Here is a 20,595-nt window from a genome sequence, read left to right on the forward strand (position 1 = left end):
ACTGGCCTTGAAGGGGTGTTCGCTTCTTTTAAATTGTTTCTGTCGTTATAACTTTCAAAATACAATTCAATGATGGTTGAAAATAAAGCAGACTTCCGTCCAGTACAGAGAATCATGGCTCAATGTGTCAGTCAATCTCATGACTGCCTTCTCTCTGTGCGTGCTCAGATGGCCTGGGATACACGGTATCCTGTTTTTTGAGGGGAAAAAAAGTCAGAAAACAGGAAGTGCTGTGTTCTCCATGATACAAAAAAACAAAATAAAATAATGAATGTATATTGCAAACTTGCATTATATCACATCAATGGATTGCTACTCAATCTCCACCCTTCAGCAAACTAAATAGGGTAGTATGGCCCGTATGACATTTTAAGCTGTGGAAATTCATGATCATCAGCAGAGTTCTCGCAGAAGGATGGAAGAACCACCTCCTGTGATCTATGAAAATCTAGGACCACCTTGAGTAGAGAAGCCAAGTCAGGAGGGAGAATAATCCTGTCTTCTCTCATAGACATATAAGAAGGGTGGATTGAAAAATGCTCTGCTCTGGTTTCTCCTACTCTTCTGGCTTAAGTAATGGCTAGTAAAAAGGCCAGCTTCCATGACAGAAATTTAATGTGGCAATCTGGAAATGGCTCAAAAGGGACATGAGTTAAACCTGCTAAATTCATGTACCAAAGAGGTGGTCTGGATTTTAGGATAGGAACAATTCTTAAAGAGGCTTTAACAAATCTCTTAACCCAGGGGTGATCTGCTATTTTGGAGTCCTATAAAACACTAAGGGCAGAGATTTAGACCCTGATGGGGCGATAGGCCTGAAGTGTTTGTCGAGCCCTTTCTGCAAAGAAAAAAAAAAATCTAAAATAAGAGGGTTGACTGGTGGAGCGAAGACAATAGGTCTGTCAGTAAAAACGACAAAAGGCCTTCTGGGTTCTAAGGTATATGAAAAATGTTACTTTTTCCTGACTAGCTAATACGGTGGAAATAACACTAGCAGACAACCCGCTATCAACAATTGCAATTTAAGGGCCTGTCTGGGAAAACCCATGGGTTGGTCACAGACATCATCCTGAGCAAAGAAAACCACACCCTCCTTGGCCAGAAGGGTGCCAATAGGATAATGTGAGCCCTGTCCTGACAGATTTTCTTTTCTTTTTTTTTTTTTTTATTTATTACTCAGCTAAAGACTGACCAGGGAGACTGGAAAGAGAAGGGCAAAGGGAATAGAATTTGGGGATCTTCCTGTTTTTCCAAAAGACAAAGAGGTCTATCACCAGGGTCGCCCAGAGGATGCAAATCTAAAGGAATATCTCCTGACACAGTTCCCATTCCTCCTGGTTGAGATGGTGTCTGCTTAGAAATTTGCCCTGGAGTGGTCTACCAACTTTAGGTGAAGAGCGGAAAGGGAGAGATGATGAGGTCCTGCCAATCTGAAAATATAGTGAGCTACTCTCGTGAGATCTCAAGACCTCATGCCCCCTGATGATTGATATACGACCCTGCTCAGGCATTGTCTGTAAGGATTCTAACGAGATGAGCGTGCTCGAGTCCATCCGAACCCGATCGTTCGGCATTTGATTAGCGGTGGCTGCTGGAGTTGGATAAAGCCCTAAGGCTATGTGGAAAACATGGATATAGTCATTGGTTGTATCCATGTTTTCCAGACAACCTTAGAGCTTTAAGTGCTGAGTGGAAGCCTCCCAAATCTATCAATATCAATAGGTTCCTTAAGGGATTCCAAATCCTCAAAAGGTAGAGCATTTTTTTCAAATTCTGTCTGATACAGTAACTCTGTTGGTCTTCAATCTCCATTGTCTCTCCCCGCCTTAACTAGTCAATCAACAAAGTTGGCAGGAAGCAAAGGTCTGGCAGATTCTCCCCCAGAGTTACCTTATTCAGCGGTAACAAGTTCCACTGGTTCCTCTAACCTGACAACTGGTCTTCCTCTTCTCAACGGATGCTGGTGGAAGAGACCTGCTAGGACCTTGGAGATAAGAGAGGCCTTCAGAAGACAAAAAATATAAAACCATGCAGCTACTAGGGGATGCAGTACCACCCTCCCAGTGCATGGAGGCCCTAGTGCTCCTCCCCTTGATGCTGCAGAGCACAGAGAACTCGCCTCTGGAAATCACAGCTAAAGATGCCTGGGACACAGAAGAGCAAGGGAGGCAAAGGGGACCTCCATCAGGAGGTATGGGGCAGGCACCAGGCTTGAGCAGCAGCTTCAGGTGCGGAGGCTGACCAGGGATGCCGGTATATAAATGATCCTGGGAGAGGTGGTAAACCCACCCCCCATCCTCTCCTGCTCCTAAGGAACAGGAAACAGAAACTGCTTTTGATGAAGCATTTGCTTCTTTTAAGGATCCTGTTTCCTGTCCAATGGAAGTAGGAGATGGACCTTTCCAGGGGTGCCGACATAGGGCGAGGAGAGAAACCAGAGTTGTTTTTTCTAGAAGAAAGTGGCCATGTTTTTCTAAGACTGCATAACCCCTTTAAATACTCAGGAATTTTCCTCTGCATTAGACCCACTGCAATTATCGGAATGCCTCCCAATGCATGTATTGGGAGGATGAACGTTGACCATTTTATAAGGGACTTATTCTTTAACAATTAGAGGTTCCCTGCATGGAAATCAGATGTGTCAGCCGAGTGTAGCATAAAATCAAGTGAACAAGTTTTCTTAATTTGTTTTAGTGTAAATCTGCATTAGGCTAGTTTCACACGTACAAAATCTGCTGCGATACTCTCTACTGTTAGACTCCGCCTACTTAACCCATCAGCTGCCAGGCTTTAACAAGCATATACATTACATGCCCACGCTCCCACCTGCTTCTCCGGGTCACTGACGCCCTGCTCAGCCAATCAGTGCGCTGTCCTGCTGCACTCACTGCTTGGTTGAACAAGACGTCAGAGAGTAAGGAGCTGGAGAAGCAGGCGGGAGCATGGACAGGTAATGTATCTAATTACAATCAAAAATTGGGAATCCACAGCTCCATAAAAATTATAGACTTTATTGTAGGTACATTAAAAGCTTCACAGTTAAAAAAGTGCTTTAACTGTGTGAAGCTTTTAATGTACCTACAATAAAGTCTATAATTTTTATGGAGCTGTGGATTCCCAATTTTTGATTGTAATTGGATACAGAGTACGGCCCACTCTATTGTTCCACACGCTCCAAACAGTTAAACTACACAAAGGAAAGCATTGCTGAACAAGGGTGAGCTGAAACCTTTTTCGTACTTGAGGTAATGTATCTGCTTGTTAAAAGCTGGAAGGTGATGGGTTAAGTAGGCAGTGGCTACATTTTATAGGCAGAATAAAAATCCACTGCCAGAATGCAGAGCTATAGCCCATTTTGCTGCAAAATTTGCAGTGTGAAATCGGCTGCAAATCAGTTCATGTTAAAGCCTAATAATGGAAAGATCCAGTGAGCCTGCTTGGGACTCAGCTTCCAGGTGTCAATCAAACAGAGTAGAGAGCAGCTGGCAGCTTTTTAAGAGCTTTGAAAAGTCTCTTTGACAGTGCGTTTACCCAGAGAGATTTATCTGACAGATTTTCAAAGCCAAAGCCAGGAACAGACTATAAACAGAGAACAGCTCATAAAGGAAATACTGAGATTTCTCCTTTTTAAATCTATGGCTGGCTTTGGCTTCAAAAATCTGTCAGATAAATCTCTGTGTGTAAATACACCACAGAATAAAGCCATTTTCTACATTCTGGAAGCACAGACAGATATACCGTGTGTCTCCTTAATCTAAAAGCCATCTAACAGTGTCAGCAGTTTTAAACATGAATTACAGCTAACAGATTCCCTTAAAGCAATGTGGCAAAGTTCATCCTTCCATAGCAGCAGGGCAATGCACAAGGGTGGCATGTTGCAGGACATGGACACAGTTTGAAAAATCTAGGCCTTATTTTTTATGATTTTTTATGTTTTCCTTCACTAATTTAGTTGTATTCATATTTTAGGTTATTAACCCCGTAGGGACCAAGCCTATTTGGGCCTTAACCCTTTGAGGACCAGGCCCAAAATGACTCAGTGGACCGCGCAAATTTTGATCTTAGTGCTTTCGTTTTTCCCTCCTCCCCTTCTAAGAGCTCTAGCACTGTCAGTTTTCTATCTACAAGCCATGTAAGTGCTTGTTTTTTACAGGAATAGTTGTACTTTGTAATGGCGTCATTCATTTTACCATAACATGTATGATGGAATTCCAAATATATTATTTATGAAGATATAAATAGGTGAAATCGTAAGAAAGAATGCAATATGGTAACGTTTGGGGGGTTCCTGTGTCTACGTAATGCACTATATGGTAACAGCGACATGACACTATTATTCTATAGGTCAGTCTGAACACAACCATATGCCGGTTACACAGATTCTCTAATGTTATATATATTTTTTTTTATGAAATCCTTTTTTTTGGCAATTAAATATTAATAAAATGGGCCTATTGTGACGCTTATAACGGTTTTATTTTTTCACCTACGGGGCTGTATGGGGTGTCATTTTTTCCGCCATGATCTCTAGTTTTTATTAATACCATATTTGTGAAGATCGGACGTTTTGATCACTTTTTATTGATTTTTTTAAATATATAATGTAACATAAAATCGGTAATCTGCGCACTTTTTCCCCTCTTTTCGTGTACGCTGTTTACTGGTCGCAATGACGCTTGTTATATTTTAATAGATCGGACAATTACGCACGCTACGGTATATTATATGTTTATCTATTTATTCATTTTTATATGTTTTATTTATATAATGGGAAAGGGGGGTCATTTTGACTTTTATTGGGGGAGGGGTTTTGGGGTTGTGTGTTAGTGTTTTGAACTTTTTTTTTTTTTTTTTTTTTTTTTTACACTTTTGAAGTCCCTTTGGGGGACTTCTACATACATTACTTTGATTTCTACACTGATGAATGCTATGCCATAGGCATAGCATTGATCAGTGTTATCGGCGATCTGCTCATTGAGCCTGCCTGTGCAGGCTTAGTGCAGCAGATCGCCGATCGGACCGCACGGAGGCAGGTAAGAGACCTCTGGCAGTCCGTTTCAACGATCGGGACCCCCGCAGTCACACTGCGGGGGTCCCGATCGGTAAGTGACAGGGGACTCCCCTTGTCACTTACACTTAAACGCCACTTAAACGATCGCGGCGTTTAAGGGGTTAATGACACGCGGCAGCGCGATCGCTGCAGCGTGTCATTACCGGTGAGGTCCCGGCTGCTGATTGCAGCCGGCCCCCACCTGCTATGAAGCGCGCTCCGCTCCGGAGCGCGCTTCATAGCGGGAAAAACACCCAGGACGTAAGGTTACGTCATGGGTCGTCTGGGGACAGACTTCCATGACTTAACCCTACGTCCAGGGTCGTCTAGGGGTTAATGACCAGGCTCATTTTTCAAAATCTGACCTGTCTCACTTTATGTGCTTATAGATTAGTGATGCTTTAACGTATGCTAGCGATTCTGAGATTGTTTTTTCGTTTTTTCGTTACATATGGTACTTTATGTTAGTGGCAAAATTTGGTCACTGTCTTGTGTGGGGTTTTTTTTGTGAAAAACCTCAAAATATTGTGAAGAATTTGAAAAATTTGCACTTTACAAACTTTGAAATTCTTTGCTTCTAAAAAAAGAAAGTCACATGACAAATTAGTAAGTCACATTATCAATATGTCCTCTTTATTCTGATTTTATTTCGTAAACATATTTCACTTTTTTAGGGTGTTACGGGGCTTAGAAATGTATCAGCAAATTATCACATTTTCATTCTTTTTTTAAGTTGATTTAGGAGGCTTGTTTACTGGGACCCCCATAAGTGACCCCATTTTGGAAACTAGACACCTTAAAGAATTAATCTAGGGGTATACAGGGGCTGGAGGAAAGTATTCACAATTAGGCCGGAAAAAAATGGAAAATAGAAAATTTCCAATAATATATTTGTTAAGATTAAAGTATCTCATTTTCATAATAAACATGAGAGAAAATGCACCTCAAATTTTGTAACGCAGGTTCTCCTGAGTACAACGGTACCTCATATGTGGGCATAAACCACTTTATGGGCAAATAGCAGGGCTCCGAAGGGAAGAAGCGCCTATTAGCATTTCCAGTTGCTGAAGAAGTTTCTGAGCGCCAGGTGCGTTTGCAGAGCCCCTATAGTGCCAGCAAAATAGATTCCCCCCAAAAGTCACCCTATTTTGGAAAGTACACCCCTCAAAGAATACATCTTGGGGTGTGGTGACCATTTTGGCCCAACAGGTATTAGAGGAAAGTAATCAAAAGAAGACAGTAAAAATGAAAAAAAAAATAGAATTTTTCCAATAATATGTTTTAGTTTGAAATTTCTCAATTTCACGAGGAACAGGGGAGAAAAAGAACCCCAATATTTTAACGCAGGTTCTCCTGAGTACAATGGTACCCCATATGTGGGCGTAAACCACTGTATGGGCACACAGCAGGCCTCGGAAGGGGGTGCCGATTAGCATTTTCACTGCATGATTTTTCTGAAGAAGTTTCTCAGCGACAGGTGCGTTTGCAGTGCCCCTATAGTGTCTGCAGAATAGAACCCCCCAAAAGTCACCCCATTTAGGAAAGTGCACCCCTCAAAGAATTCATCATGGGGTGTGGTGAGCATTTTGACCCCACAGGTATTGGAGGAAAGTATTCAAAAGTAGACCGTAAAAATGAATAAAAATTTTACCAATAACGTTTGTTTAGTTTGAAATTTCTCAATTTCACTAGGAACAGGGGAGAAAAAGCACCCCAACATTTGTAACAGAGGTTCCCCTGAGTACAATGGTACCCCATATGTGGGAATAAACTACTGTATGGGCACACAGCCGGGCTCAGAAGAGAAGGAGTGTTATTTTAGCTACAGGTAATATGTGGGTGTTTACTGGCTATCTGGGGTGGTAATGGACAATCTCGGGGTGTTTACTGGGTATCTGAGGTGGCGACAGGCAATCTGGTGTGGTTATGGCCAATCTGGGGTGGTTATAAGCAGTCTGTGCCAATCTGGGGTGGTTATAGGCAATCTGGGATGGTTACGGGCAATCTGGGGGTGTTTACTGGCTATCTGGGGTGGTGGCGGGCAATCTGGGGAGGTGATGGGCAATCTGGGGTGGTTGCGAGCAATCTGGGGTGGCTACAAACAATTTGGGGTAGCTACGGGCAGTCTGAGGCAATCTGGGGTGGTTACAGGCAATCTGTGGTGGTTACGGGCTGTCTGTGGTGGTTAAGAGCTGTCTGGGGTGGTTACGGGTTATCTGCGGTGGTTACGGGTTATCTGCGGTGGTTACGGGCAATCTGGAGTGGTTACGGGCCATCTTGGGGGTTCCGGGCAATCTGGGGGGATTACGGGCAGTCTGGGGTAGTTACAGGTAATCTGGAGTGGTTACAGGCAATATGGGGGGGTTACAGGCAATCTGGGGTGGGGTTACGGGCAATCTGGGTGGTTACGGGCAATCTGGGTGGTTACCGGCAGTCTGGGGTAGTTACGGGCAATCTGGGATGGTTACGGGCAATCTGAGGTGGTTACGGGTAATCTGGGGTGGTTTAGGCATGATGGGAATTGTGGTTTTGCAACAGCTGGAGGGCTGCAGTTTGTAGAACCATGCACCACAGAGTCAATCCAGTTTCAAAGGAATGTGTAATAATGACTCAGTGAAACTTGCGCCTGACTTTTGCACAACGTGCCTGGCATATGCCCAGCTCACCTAATGGGCAGCCGGAGGGGGGAGCTGGGTGAAACATTTTATGTGTGACAATGGTTTGCTGCTACTACTACTACTTTGGAAAAAAGTTAAGTGTCCAGTAAAAAATACAGTAACAACCCAATTTTTACACAAAAAATTACATTAGAATAACCTACAAGAACAAAGACCAATACTAATACTGATTTTTATTGGAAGACTCTGATATTACAGTATATACAAAATTAAGGTTTCTTTTTCAAGAACTTCTATCTGGAAGACTAGTGTGTAACAGTGATCAGTCTGATGTAAAAAGTGCAATGCTGTATTGTCTATGGCAGTGCCCTGATAATGAGCTAGCACAGTTCCAGTCTTCTGCTGCTTAGCTGCTGTTTGGGAAGTAGTCTTCAGTTCTGAACACTGTGGGAGGCTCATATCTTGCTGGCTGAGTTCTCTGAGGAGATGCTGCTTTCTGTATTGACAGTAAAAGAAAACATAATGTATATAACATATATACATGTCAGACCTATACTTATAGAAGATGTTGAAAAAAAATCGCTGTGCCCGCTACTTAAAGTGACACTGTCACTTCTCTACACAAGTGTAAAGGGTAAATTTAGCAGTTTTCCTACCCTATTTTATATCATACGTCATGGTGCTTGCTCCAGTAAAAAGTCATCTTTTATCATCTTCGAATTGTGCTATCTGGGCAGGGCTTTGCGGGCCCAGTGCCACTTAGCCCCACCCACATCACTGACATAGCCACAACCCTATGTGACATCATCAGCTGCCATTGGAAGGGCCGGCCTAAAGGTTTAGGCCCCACCCTCACTAGGTAGGCCCATACCAATGACCGCAGAGGGGCAGGGCCTATGCGGCAATGATGTCAGAGGGGTCGGGGATATGTTGGTGATGTGGGTGGGGCTAAGTGGCGCTGTGGCCAAAAAGACCCGTCCCAAGTAGCACAATCCACAGATGATGATAAAATCACTTTTTACTTGAACAAGCACCATGACGTATGATATAAAATGCAAAAAGGGGGTGACAGTGTCACTTTAAATGCAGCTGTCAAAACTGACAGTAAACACCCAAACTAGTAAATTATCACATGATCAAAAAATGGTTATTTTAAGGGTAAATTCACACGGGCGTCTCGCATAAGAAATCCGCAGCTAATCCGCAATACACATATTAATAATAATAAGAATAGTATGTGTATTGCGGATTAGCTGCGGATTTCTTGTGCGAGACGCCCGTGTGAATTTAGCCTTAGTCACATCAAAGCTAGAAAAATTTTAATAAAAAGTGCATATACACAAGCAAGGTAGAAAGTACAAATCATGGTGCAAAAAATTATACTCCGCACAGCCCCATAGACCAAAAAAATGTTATAAGGATGGTAATAGGGCATGGAATGAACATTTAGTTTTTTTAAAAGGTTTTAATTTTTTAAAAGCTGCCAAATAAAATAAAAGTTTTACAAGTTCCATATCATTGCTATTGTACCGACTAGAGGAACATAGATAAAACTGTCAGTTTTACCATAAGGTGAACGGCGTTAACATAAACCCCCCCCCATTTAACCCTTTGAGGACCAGGCCCAAAATGACCCTGTGGACCGCGCAAATTTTGATCTTTGCGCTTTCGTTTTTTCCTCCTCCCCTTCTAAGAGCTCTAGAAGGGGTTTTTTCCTCCTCCGCTTCTATCTACAAGGCCATGTAATGGCTTATTTGTTACAGGAATAATTGTACTTTGTAATGGCGTCTTTCATTCTACCATAACATGTATGAGGGAATCCCAAATATATTATTTACTAGAAAATGTACCCGGCGCTGCCCGGGTATAAAGTGTCAGTGTGTTAATTAGATTTGTTCTAAGGTGCCCAGGAGGCCAAGCTAAAGGTATTGTTTCATCTGAGTTAATCAGTGGAATTAGTGTATACCTGTAGTGCATAGTTGAAGGGGTTCTGTATACTCACAATGTATAGTTTTTAGGGGTCTCGCATATCTGTAGTGCATAGTTGGGGGGGCTGTATACCTTTAGTGTATAGTTGGGGGGGGTCCTGTATACCTGCAGTGTGTAGTTGGGGGGGCTGTATACCTATAGTGTATAGTTGGGGGGGTCCTGTATACCTGCAGTATGTAGTTGGGGGGGCTGTATACCTGTAGTGTATAGTTGAGGGAGGTCCTGTATACCTGCAGTGTACAGTTGGTGAAGGTCCTGTATACCTGTACTGTATAGTTCGGGGGTCCTGTATACCTGTAGTATATAGTTGGTGCTGTATACCTGTAATGTATAGTTGGTGGAGGTCTTGTATACCTGTAGTTTATAGTTTGAGGGTCCTGGTTACCTGTAGTGTATAATTGGTGGAGGTCTTGTATACCTGTAGTATATAGTTCGGGGGTCTATATACCTGTAGTGAATAGTTTCAGGGTCCTGTATAACTATAGTATAGAGTTGGTGAAGGTCCTGTATACCTGTAGTGTATAGTTTGGGGTCCTATATACCTGTAGTATATAGCTGGTGGAGTTCCTGTATACCTGTAGTATATTCGGGGTCCTGTATACTTGTACTATAGAGTTGGTGAAGGTGCTGTATACCTGTATTATAGAGTTGGTGTAGGTCCTGTATACCTGTAGTGTATAGTTTTGGGGTCCTGTATACCTGTAGTGTATAGTTTGGGGTCCTGTATACCTGTAGTATATAGTTGGTGGAGGTCCTGTATACCTGAAGTATATAGTTGGTGGAGGTCCTGTATACCTGCAGTGTATAATTTTGGGGTCCTTTATACCTGTAGTATATAGTTTTGTGGAGGTCCCGTGCACCTGTAGTGTATAGTTTTGGTGTCCTGTATACCTGTAGTGTCCTGTATACCTGCAGGGTTGTATTTACCCGTATGGCAGTGTTATTCAGTCACAGTGTGTCGGTATTGGTCATGTCTGGTATGGCGGTGTTATCCAGTCACAGTATGGCGGTATTGGTCAGGTCTAGTGTGGCGGTGTTATCCAGTCACGGTATGGTGGTATTGGTCAGGTCTGGCATAGCGGTGTTATCCAGTCACAGTATGGTGGTATTGGTCAGGTCTGGTATGACAGTGTTATCCAGCACAGTATGGCGGTATTGGTCAGGTCTGGTATGACAGTATTATCCAGCACAGTATAGCGGTATTGGTCAGGTCTGGTGTGGCGGTGTTATCCATTCACAGTATGGCAGTATTGGTCAGGTCTGGTATGGCGGTGTTATCCAGTCACAGTTTGGCGGTATTGGTCAGGTCTGATATGACAGTGTTATCCAGTCACAGTATGGCGGTATTGGTCAGGTCTGGTATGACAGTGTTATCCAGCACAGTATGGTGGTATTGTTCAGGTCTGGTGTGGCAGTGTTATCCAGCACAGTATGGCGGTATTGGTCAGGTCTGGTGTGGCAGTGTTACCCAGTCACAGTTTGGTATACCTGTAGTGCCCTGTATATACATGTACTGTATGGATGGAGTAGGGGGCCCTGTATATACATGTTCTGTATAGATGGAGTAGGGGGTCCTGTATATACATGTACTCTATAGTTGGAGTAGGGGGCCCTGTATATATATATATGTCCTGTATAGATGGAGTAGGGGGTCCTGTATATACATACACTGTATAGATGGAGTAGGGGGTCCTGTATATACATGTACTGTATAGATGGAGTAGGGGGTCCTGTATATACATGTACTGTATAGATGGAGTAGGGGGTTCTGTATATACATGTCCTGTATAGATGGAGTAGGGGGTCCTGTATATACATGTACTGTATAGATGGAGTAGGGGGTCCTGTATATACATGTACTGTATAGATAGAGTAGGGGGTCCTGTATATACATGTACTGTATAGATGGAGTAGGGGTCCTGTATATACATGTACTGTATAGATGGAGTAGGGGGTCCTGTATATACATGTACTGTATAGATGGAGTAGGGGGCCCTGTATATACATGTACTGTATGGATGGAGTAGGGGGCCCTGTATATACATGTACTGTATGGATGGAGTAGGGGGCCCTGTATATACATGTACTGTATGGATGGAGTAGGGGGCCCTGTATATACATGTACTGTATGGATGGAGTAGGGGGCCCTGTATATACATGTACTGTATGGATGGAGTAGGGGGTCCTGTATATACATGTACTGTATGGATGGAGTAGGGGGCCCTGTATATACATGTACTGTATGGATGGAGTAGGGGGTCTACCAGTTATTACTGTGGATGTTGTGAGGCAGCTTCCCTAGCAACCATTGCTCCCTGTGAAAATGAAAGCAGTAATCCTATTGGTTGCTAAGGCTCCAACTGCCGTGTCTGCTGCAGCTAATTATATCACCTGTGTTTGCAGTGAGGAGATTTTCCCATTCATCTCTATGGGGCGCTCTTTCCCCTCCCCCTTCCCTCCTGTACATCTGGCGGGGACGGGACCTTCGCAATAACCTTCCCGGGCACCCAATGTATCTGTGTGCCAAATTTGGGGTCAAACGGTTCAGGCGTTTGGAAGTCTATAGAGGACAGACAGAAGGACAGACAGACAGACTTTGATTTTTATGATATAGATGAAGATATAAATTGGTGAAATCGTAAAAAAGAATGCAATATGGTAACGTTTGGGGGGTTCCTGTGTCTACGTAATGCAACATATGGTAAAAGAGACATGATGCCATTATTCTATAGGTCAGGCAGAACACAACCATATGCAGGTTACACAGATTCTCTAATGTTATATATATTTTTTTAATGAAATCCTTTTTTTTGGCAATTAATTATAAATAAAATGGGCCTATTGTGACGCTTATAACAGTTTTATTTTTTCACCTACGGGGCTGTATGGGATGTCATTTTTTCCGCCATGATCTCTACTTTTTAATAATACCATATTTGTGAAGATCGGATGTTTTGATCACTTTTTATTATTATTTTTTTATATATAATGTAACATAAAATCGGTAATCCGCGCACTTTTTTTCCTCTTTTCGTGTACACCGTTCACCGTTCGCAATGACGCTTGTTATATTTTAATAGATCAAACAATTATGCACGCTATGGTATATTATATTTTATATGTTTTATTTATATAATGGGAAATGGTGGTGATTTAGACTTTTATTGGGGGAGGGGTTTTGGGGCAGTGTGTTAGTGATTTTAACTTTTTTTTTTATACATTTTAAGTCCCTTTGGGGGACTTGTACATACATCAGTTTCATTTTGTACACTGATCATTGCTATGCCATAGGCATAGCATTGATCAGTGTTGTCAGCGCTCTGCTCATTGAGCCTGCCTGTGCAGGCTCAGTGACCAGAGCGCCGATCGGACCGCACGGAGGCAGGTGAGAGACCTCCGGCGGTCCGTTTTAACGATCGGGACCCCCGCAGTCACATCGGTAAGTGACAGGGAACTCCCCCTGTCACTTACACTTAAACGCCGCGGCTGTGTTAATGTCACGCTGCAGCGTGTCATTAACGGTGAGGTGCCGGCTGCTGACTGCAGCCGGCCCCCACCTGCTATGAAGCGCGCTCCGCTCCAGAGCGCGCTTCATAGCTCAGGATGTACCGGTATGTCCAGGGTCGTCTGGGGACAGACTTCCAGGACGTACCGGTATGTCCTAGGTCGTCTAGGAGTTTAAAAAAATGTGTTTTATTTTCAATTTCACCACGTTTTGGCTAAATATTTTATGCAAAAATTGTCTGACATTGCAAAGTACAATTAGTGAGTAGTGCAAAAAATATGGGCTCATGTGGGTCTGAGGTTGAAAAAATTCAAGCGTTATGGCCTTTTAAACACAAGGAGAAGAAAACGAAAGCGCAAAAAAATTAAAATTGGCTCAGTTCTTAACCCCTTCAAGACAGAGCCCTTGGATGCACAAAAGTCCGGGTCAAATTAATGCAATGTTCCTCCTTGCCTTCTAAGAGCTGGTTGGGGTGTAATTTTTTGCACCATGATCTCTCGTTTTTATTAATATCATATTGGTGTAACAAAAAAATTTTGATCACTTTATTTATTTTTTTTTCTGATATATAATTTAATAAAATCTGCAATCCTGGTGTGTTTTTTTTTCCCTTTCAATTACGCCTTTCACCGTGTGGGAACAATAATGTTATATTTTAATAGATCGGACAATTCTGCACGCTACGATTTGTAATAGGTTTATTTATTTATTGTTTATTTATATTTAATGGGCAAGGGGGTATATTCAACTTTTATTGGAAGGGGGTTTATAAGGGGTTTTTAATACTTTTAAAAACTTTATTTTATTGCACTTCTTTTTTACACTTTTTTTCACTGTAAAAGATGCAATCATTAGATTGCATATACTGATCTATGCTATGCCATAGCATAGATCAGTGTTATCGGTGATCTATGCATAGAGCCTGTCTGAGACCAGACAGGTAAGAGGCTTACCCTCGTCCACCGATACATGCGATTGGGTCCTGATCACTCAGTGACAGAAGCTTGTTATGTCACTGAGTAACTTCAACGCCGCGATCGCTATAGGTCGCAGCGTTTAAGAGGTTAATGAGACGCAGCTGCCTCTCATTACCTCTGGCCCCGGACACACTGATGTGTGTGGGACTGCTCTCACTGCAGCAATCCCACACACACATCAGTAAGCCCCTCAATCAGGAATGTATTTATATATTCCTACTGCACAGGGTATGTGCAGTAGGAATGTATATATACAGATTGCTGACGGGAAGGGGTTAATGGGTTATGGTAATTCATAAGATCTAACATTTGTTCAGATACTCACAGAAGGAGAAAACAGAGGTGAAGAACTGATATTCTGGAAGATTTTCTTGAGTGGATTAGGAAATGTCCCAAGGTTGGTTTCAGCTTGTGTGACCTGCTCTTCCATCTGTGCAACATTACTTCCAATCCGCTTCACAAAGGCCTGTTAAGAAACAAAATAGCACAATATTTTTTGTGAGATGCCAGGCGTTGCTTCCATAGAAACAATGTCTGCACATAAAAAAAAAATAGATTTACAATTTATAACATGGAAACGGCCTCAATGTCTGATCAGTAGGTGTCCTACTAGCCAATACCAGGAAAAGTCAAAAGACCATTTTTCTGATTGAGTATCTTTCTGAATTTAGTTTGTTACGCCTACTCACATTGTAACAGCAAGGTTACATAGTCACATGTCCTAGATCCATCTAAGCATTACAATATTTCTACAATAAAAAAAGTACTGCAGGCTATACTTGTCACTTAAAAATAAACTTTTCACGTCAGGTAAACACAAGAAACTACCTATATATGTCTAGATTTTTCCCTCATATGTCACAACACCAAATTTTATGGTAACATCCAGTCCATACCTCAAGCAAGTCAATTTTCTGGTACAGTTTTCTCATTTCTGCAGCTTTCATGTATATCTGAGGCACTTTTTCATTAACTACTTGAGAAGTATCATTTCTAATCTGGTGAGAAAAAAAAAACTATGTTAGTATTACATCAAAAAATTAAGTGGCACTCAAATGGCCTAAGTTGCTATTAACCCATTAACTCGGCAGCCACTTTTGGCATTAATGATCGGGCTGTATTTTTAAAATCTGACCTGTCTCATTTTCTGGGATAATAACTTTTGTGAAACTTAAACTTATCCAAGTTAGTCTGAGATTGTTTTCTTGTGACAAAATGTACTTCAAGTTAGTAGTAAATTTTGATTGATACCAAAATGAGCATGACTCGAGCATGCTTGAAGCTGATCGTTTGGCATTTAAATAGCAGTGGTTGAAAAAGGTGGATGCAGCTCTAGGGAGATCTGGAAAACATGGATACATTAGGCTGTATCCATGGTTTCCAGGACTCTGTAGGGCTGCATCCAACTTCTTCAGCCACTGCTATTTAAATGCTGAACTATCAGACTTGAGCATGCCTGAGTAATGCTCATCTCTTGCATGTAACAAAGAAAGTAATCCAAAACAAATTAGATGATCGTTCACATTTACAATGTCTACTCTGTCACCATTATTTGGTAACGGTCTTTTTACTTTTTATGGATGCTATAGGGCTTACTTTAACAACTATTTTTTTTAAATTTTACATACAGTAACAGCAACGATTATGAGGTACAACAGAAGCAACGATCATATACACGAACAGCTTTGACAATTGGGTACACTAACAGGAGCAATAATTCATACATTGACAAGAAAGAAGATATATAGACATATACATTAACAGGAGGGCAAATCATGTACACTAACAGGAGCGACAATCAGGTACACTAACAGGAACAAAGATCATATACACTAACAGGAGCAAAGATCATGTACACTAACACAGGCAAAAATCAGATACACTAGCAGGAACGAAGATCATATACACTAACAGCAGGGCAACTCATTTACACTAACATGAGGAAAGATCATATACACTAACAGGAGCAAAAATCATGTACACTAACAGAGGCAATAATCAGATACACTAACAGAAACCAAGATCCTATACACTAACAGGAGGGCAGTTCATATACACTGCCAGGAGCAAAGATCATATACACATACAGTGGCAACAATCAGATACACTACCAGGAGCAATGATCAAGTACAGCAACAGGGGACAGGGATAACTATTGGGTACAGTAACAGAAGCGACTATAGGTACAGTAATGGAGGATAGAAAAGACTATCAGCGTGGACAAGAAACATTAAGTATAGCAACCAAGGTCAGGGATGACTATTAGATACAGCAACAGTGGACAGGATAACAATCAGTGTAGAAAAGCCTTAATTTGAATACCCCCTTTAAGGCATTTTTTACTTTAATATAAATGGACAAAGCAGGGTGGAAAATCTCCAAGGCAATGTATTAAATACATAAGTGAGGTGTGTAAGATACTATACAAACAGTTTAAACCTCAAGTATGTTCGAGACTTACCATATCCAGCATCCCAACAAACTCATCAACTCGTACAAGTAAATCTTCCAAACTCTTATCCAAATTCTCAATCTGAAAAAAACACAGTATGGTTAGATAGTATGGTCAGCCGACCACATTATGAGGGCTTCACATGCCATTTTTGTCTTCATCTATCCATTTTACTTAAAGGGATTATCCAGAATTTGACAAAGCACAGCTCCTTTTTTGCAAAAACAGCACTGCTTCAGGTTGTGTATGGTATTGCCATTCAGCCCCATTTACTTCAAGGAAACCAAGCTGCAAAATCCCACCTAACCAAGAGTAATGTTTTTTCACGTAAAAAGCCGGTTTTGTAAGCATGAAAAACCCCTTTAACATGAATCTGTCAGGTGCAATTCATATTCAAAACTGCTGATGCTGTTAGGTCAAGACACATGGTACCATTTATAGGTATATATGTGTCTAAGCTTCCAAAACACAAAAAATTGCTTTTATTCTCCTGTCCAAAGTGTCAGAGAGGATATTCTAAGTGCCTGAAGTGCAGCAAGCTGGAATGCCTCCTAGCCCCGCCTCCAATGCCTGAACCTGCTTGATTAAGGCTGCATTCACACGTTCCGTGTGCTGCACGGAACACGAACATAGAATGCATGAAACGGACTTCCCCCGCCCGGGCAATATCGGTGATAAGATGCTGGGAGCGGAGGGAACTGTACAGATATGCGCCGCGCTGTCATTACAGCACGGTGCATATCTCTACACTTCTTCTGCTCCCAGCATCTAATTACAGATGCTGCCTGGGCGGGGTAGAAGTCCGTTACAGGAATTCCGGAACATGGAACGTGTGAATGCAGCCTAACCGTCAATTGTGAGAGGAGCCTCAAGCAGGGTCAGGAATAGGAAGGGGAGCAAGGAGGCCTTTTAGCTTGCAGCTATCCAGCTAATGGAAATCCTCTTTGATACTGTGTACTGGAGAATAAAGCAGTTTTCGACTACAATGTACCTCATTGACCTAACAGCTATCTAACAGTGTCAGCAGCTTGGAACATGAGTTGCAGCTGACTTTTAAGTGTATCCTTTGAAAAGCTATTTTGCTTTGTTTCTCCTTCATAGCCTCTACAGTTTGCTATTTGAGCCTTTTTCTCTCTATATTTGTATGCAACCTATATAATTCACCAAACAATTCTGCAAACTACCTTATGTGTTTTCTCTCTCTTTGGGTTCATTCACACAACAGAATCCGCAGGGAATGTTCCGTGGATTCTGCCGCTCACCCCTGCTTGAATCTCCGCCCACCCCATAGATTCCATTCTGTCCAAAGAATTGACATGTCAATTTTTTGAGCGGATGGCAGAATCCGTCTGAGCATAGAATGGAGTCTATGGGATGGGTGGACATTCAAGTGGGAGCGTGTGGGGGCAAGTGGAGGAGTCCGCAGGAAGTTCTCTACGCAGATTCCGAAGTGTGAACACACCCTTTCTCCAGGCTGAGCAAGCTGTCTTCTAAAGGGGTACCCTAGAGACTTTTTCACTAATATTTGGCTTTAAACAAGTTATATTACTTTGTAATGTAACTTCTTTATAATAAATGTATAGTTTTTATATAAAAAAAGCAGGGCTCTGTTCCCCCCCTGTACTGTATGCACTTTTATTTATTCAATACCCTGGAGAAGCTGTGTGCGGCAGCCACTGCACAGTGAGCGCTGATGGAGATCAGCGAACCAGATTTGTTGTGCTTTGTAGGAAGTAAAACTTACCTGCGCTGGTATCCCTCAGGTTGCTGGCTCTGTGCAGAGGGAGGATACCGCCCGGGGCCACCTGAAAATATGGTTACAGCCACAGCTCTATGCACGTTTTCCCAGTGGTATCCTCCCTCTGCGCAGAGGCAGCAACCTGAGGGATACCAGCGCAGGTAAGTTTTACTTCCTACAAAGCACAACAAATCTGGTTCACTGATCTCTGTCACCACCTACTCAGCTAGAGTGAGCGGAGATAGCAGAGGGCATACTACCATGTATTAGTCCTAAGACTTTAAGGGCCAGTTCACACTGAGCAATAGCTGCAGAATTCCGAGGCTTTTGCTCCAAGTGAACTGGCCCATAATAGCCAGGCGGCTCCTCTTGCTATCACAAATGGTGACCAGTCCATGGGCCTCCACCTAGTGTGGGTGCACCTGGGGTGATGGGGCAGCTAGTAGACAGGGACTAGCAGGACTGATCATCCCCATACGGTCAGCACTAAATTACATTTATTTGTGCCATAAAATGGGTGAGTGGTTAGTATGGAGCCAAAGCCTTTAGAAGTGGCTGAATAGCCCCAGGAGCCGCCCATCATCCCTTATTACCCAAGCGCTCGGTAAACACAACGTGACGCACAGGTCCAGTCACATGATCCCTCCATGCCACGCCCTCACCTCGGAGCTCTGCTGTACGGGCAGGAGGTAGGTGGACAGCTGAGTTGCAGTAGATCTCAGGACGTCGTCACGTGACTCTGCAGCGGCCACTTCCTCATCGTTCAGAAGCCCCACTGAGGCCCCGCTGCAGACGCTTTGACTCTGGGAGACATGACCGCTGTCCCCGGGACTCCCGCGGGGAGCACCACCCCCTGCCTCCTCTAACGGCTCCCACTGCCCCGCAGCAGCCGCCAACTCCATGCGACCTGAATACCAAGCTCGCCGTCAGCCGCACGTGACACAGCCGTGAACGCATCCCGTACAGGCGCCGAGGTAGCTCAATCTTGTACAGAAGGCGTTTGTCCCAGGGCTCAAAGCATGTGACCATTGATTAACTGAGGGCCATTCTGTGAAGTAGTCACGTGTAATCTTACATGATTAGTGCAGCATTACAAAAACATTTCTGCTTTTAAAACTTCCAGCAATCCTGGCACCATACAGAGGTGTCCTTTCTTACCTTTGCCACAAGTTTCAGTAACCATGAGTTCTGTGGTGCAAGATGACCAACTATATAACATCAGGCGGTGGTGTATAGCATGGTCATACTCTCTTCATGGCTGATTATCTTCTGCCACTCATCTCTGGTGATCAGCAGGAAAGGTACAGGACTCAATAGCCCAGCACACAGTGTTACCGAGGTATACCACTGGTATATGCTAATGGAACGCAACTAGTGTTGAGCAAACCCAATGAAAGTTTGGGTTCTGCAACGTTCGTCTGAACTCAAACACTCTGCATTTGACTTCCGGTGTCTTTATAAGTTGGATGCCGCAGTCCTAGGTAGTCCTGGAGAACATAGATACAGACATAGGCCATATCCATGTTTTCATGGCAGTCCTAGAATGGCATCCAACATTTCCATACCCCAGGAGTCAAATGCTGAGTGTTTGGGTTCAGGTGGCCATTGCCAACCTGGGGCGGATCAGTGCAAGAGTGGTAGTCCCACCTACAGAGTACCACACCCCCTAATTAGCATATGGATTAGACTACAAAGTACATGAAAACAGCATGAAGGTAAGAAATGTACCTTTATCCTTAGTGCCCAATGCACAGGCTGTTCCTGCTATTAGGCCAAATTGGTTTATTGCCTCAGACGGCAGATTTGCAGAATGCCTTGAGGCCCTATTCCACGGAACGATTATCATCCGTATTCGGCCGACATCGACCGCTATGGACGATAATCGTCCCATGGAATAGAGTGCAACGATCAGCCGACATCGTTCATGTCAGCTCATCGTTGCAGTCGCTTGTTTTTCAACATGTTGAAAAACAAGCGACTGATACAGCAACGATCTGCTGCCGTTGCTCCGTTGAATAGGAGCATCGGCAGCAGACGCTGCTGTATCCTATGGGCTGCCCGGATGATCAGCGATCACCTGGGCAGCCCCCCCCCCCCTGCAGCTCCCCGGCGCCCCTCCCACACACCTGCCGCCGCAGCGAGCGGGGAACAAGGAGCAAACGAGCGCTGAGAGCCATTAGGGCCCTATTCCACCGGACGATTATCGTTTGCATAATCGTTAACGATAAACGATCCAAACGACCGCTATTACGAAAGACCTGAAATC

General features: G+C 43.1%; 1 protein-coding gene across 1 annotated transcript; it reads right to left on the bottom strand.

Annotated features, from left to right (window-relative positions):
• Window positions 1-7,884: 7,884 nt before the first annotated feature.
• LOC138783326 (biogenesis of lysosome-related organelles complex 1 subunit 4-like) lies at window positions 7,885-19,294 on the bottom strand. Its single transcript, XM_069957910.1, has 5 exons — window positions 18,992-19,294; window positions 16,601-16,672; window positions 15,036-15,137; window positions 14,465-14,605; window positions 7,885-8,164 (listed from the first exon to the last, which is right to left on the bottom strand). Exons 1-5 carry the CDS (start codon window positions 19,229-19,231, stop codon window positions 8,075-8,077), a joined length of 645 nt encoding a protein of 214 aa, XP_069814011.1. The 5' UTR covers window positions 19,232-19,294; the 3' UTR covers window positions 7,885-8,074.
• Between the last annotated feature and the right edge of the window lie 1,301 nt (window positions 19,295-20,595).

This window comes from Dendropsophus ebraccatus, chromosome 2 (genome assembly GCF_027789765.1).
Source record: "Dendropsophus ebraccatus isolate aDenEbr1 chromosome 2, aDenEbr1.pat, whole genome shotgun sequence".
NCBI lineage: Eukaryota > Metazoa > Chordata > Amphibia > Anura > Hylidae > Dendropsophus > Dendropsophus ebraccatus.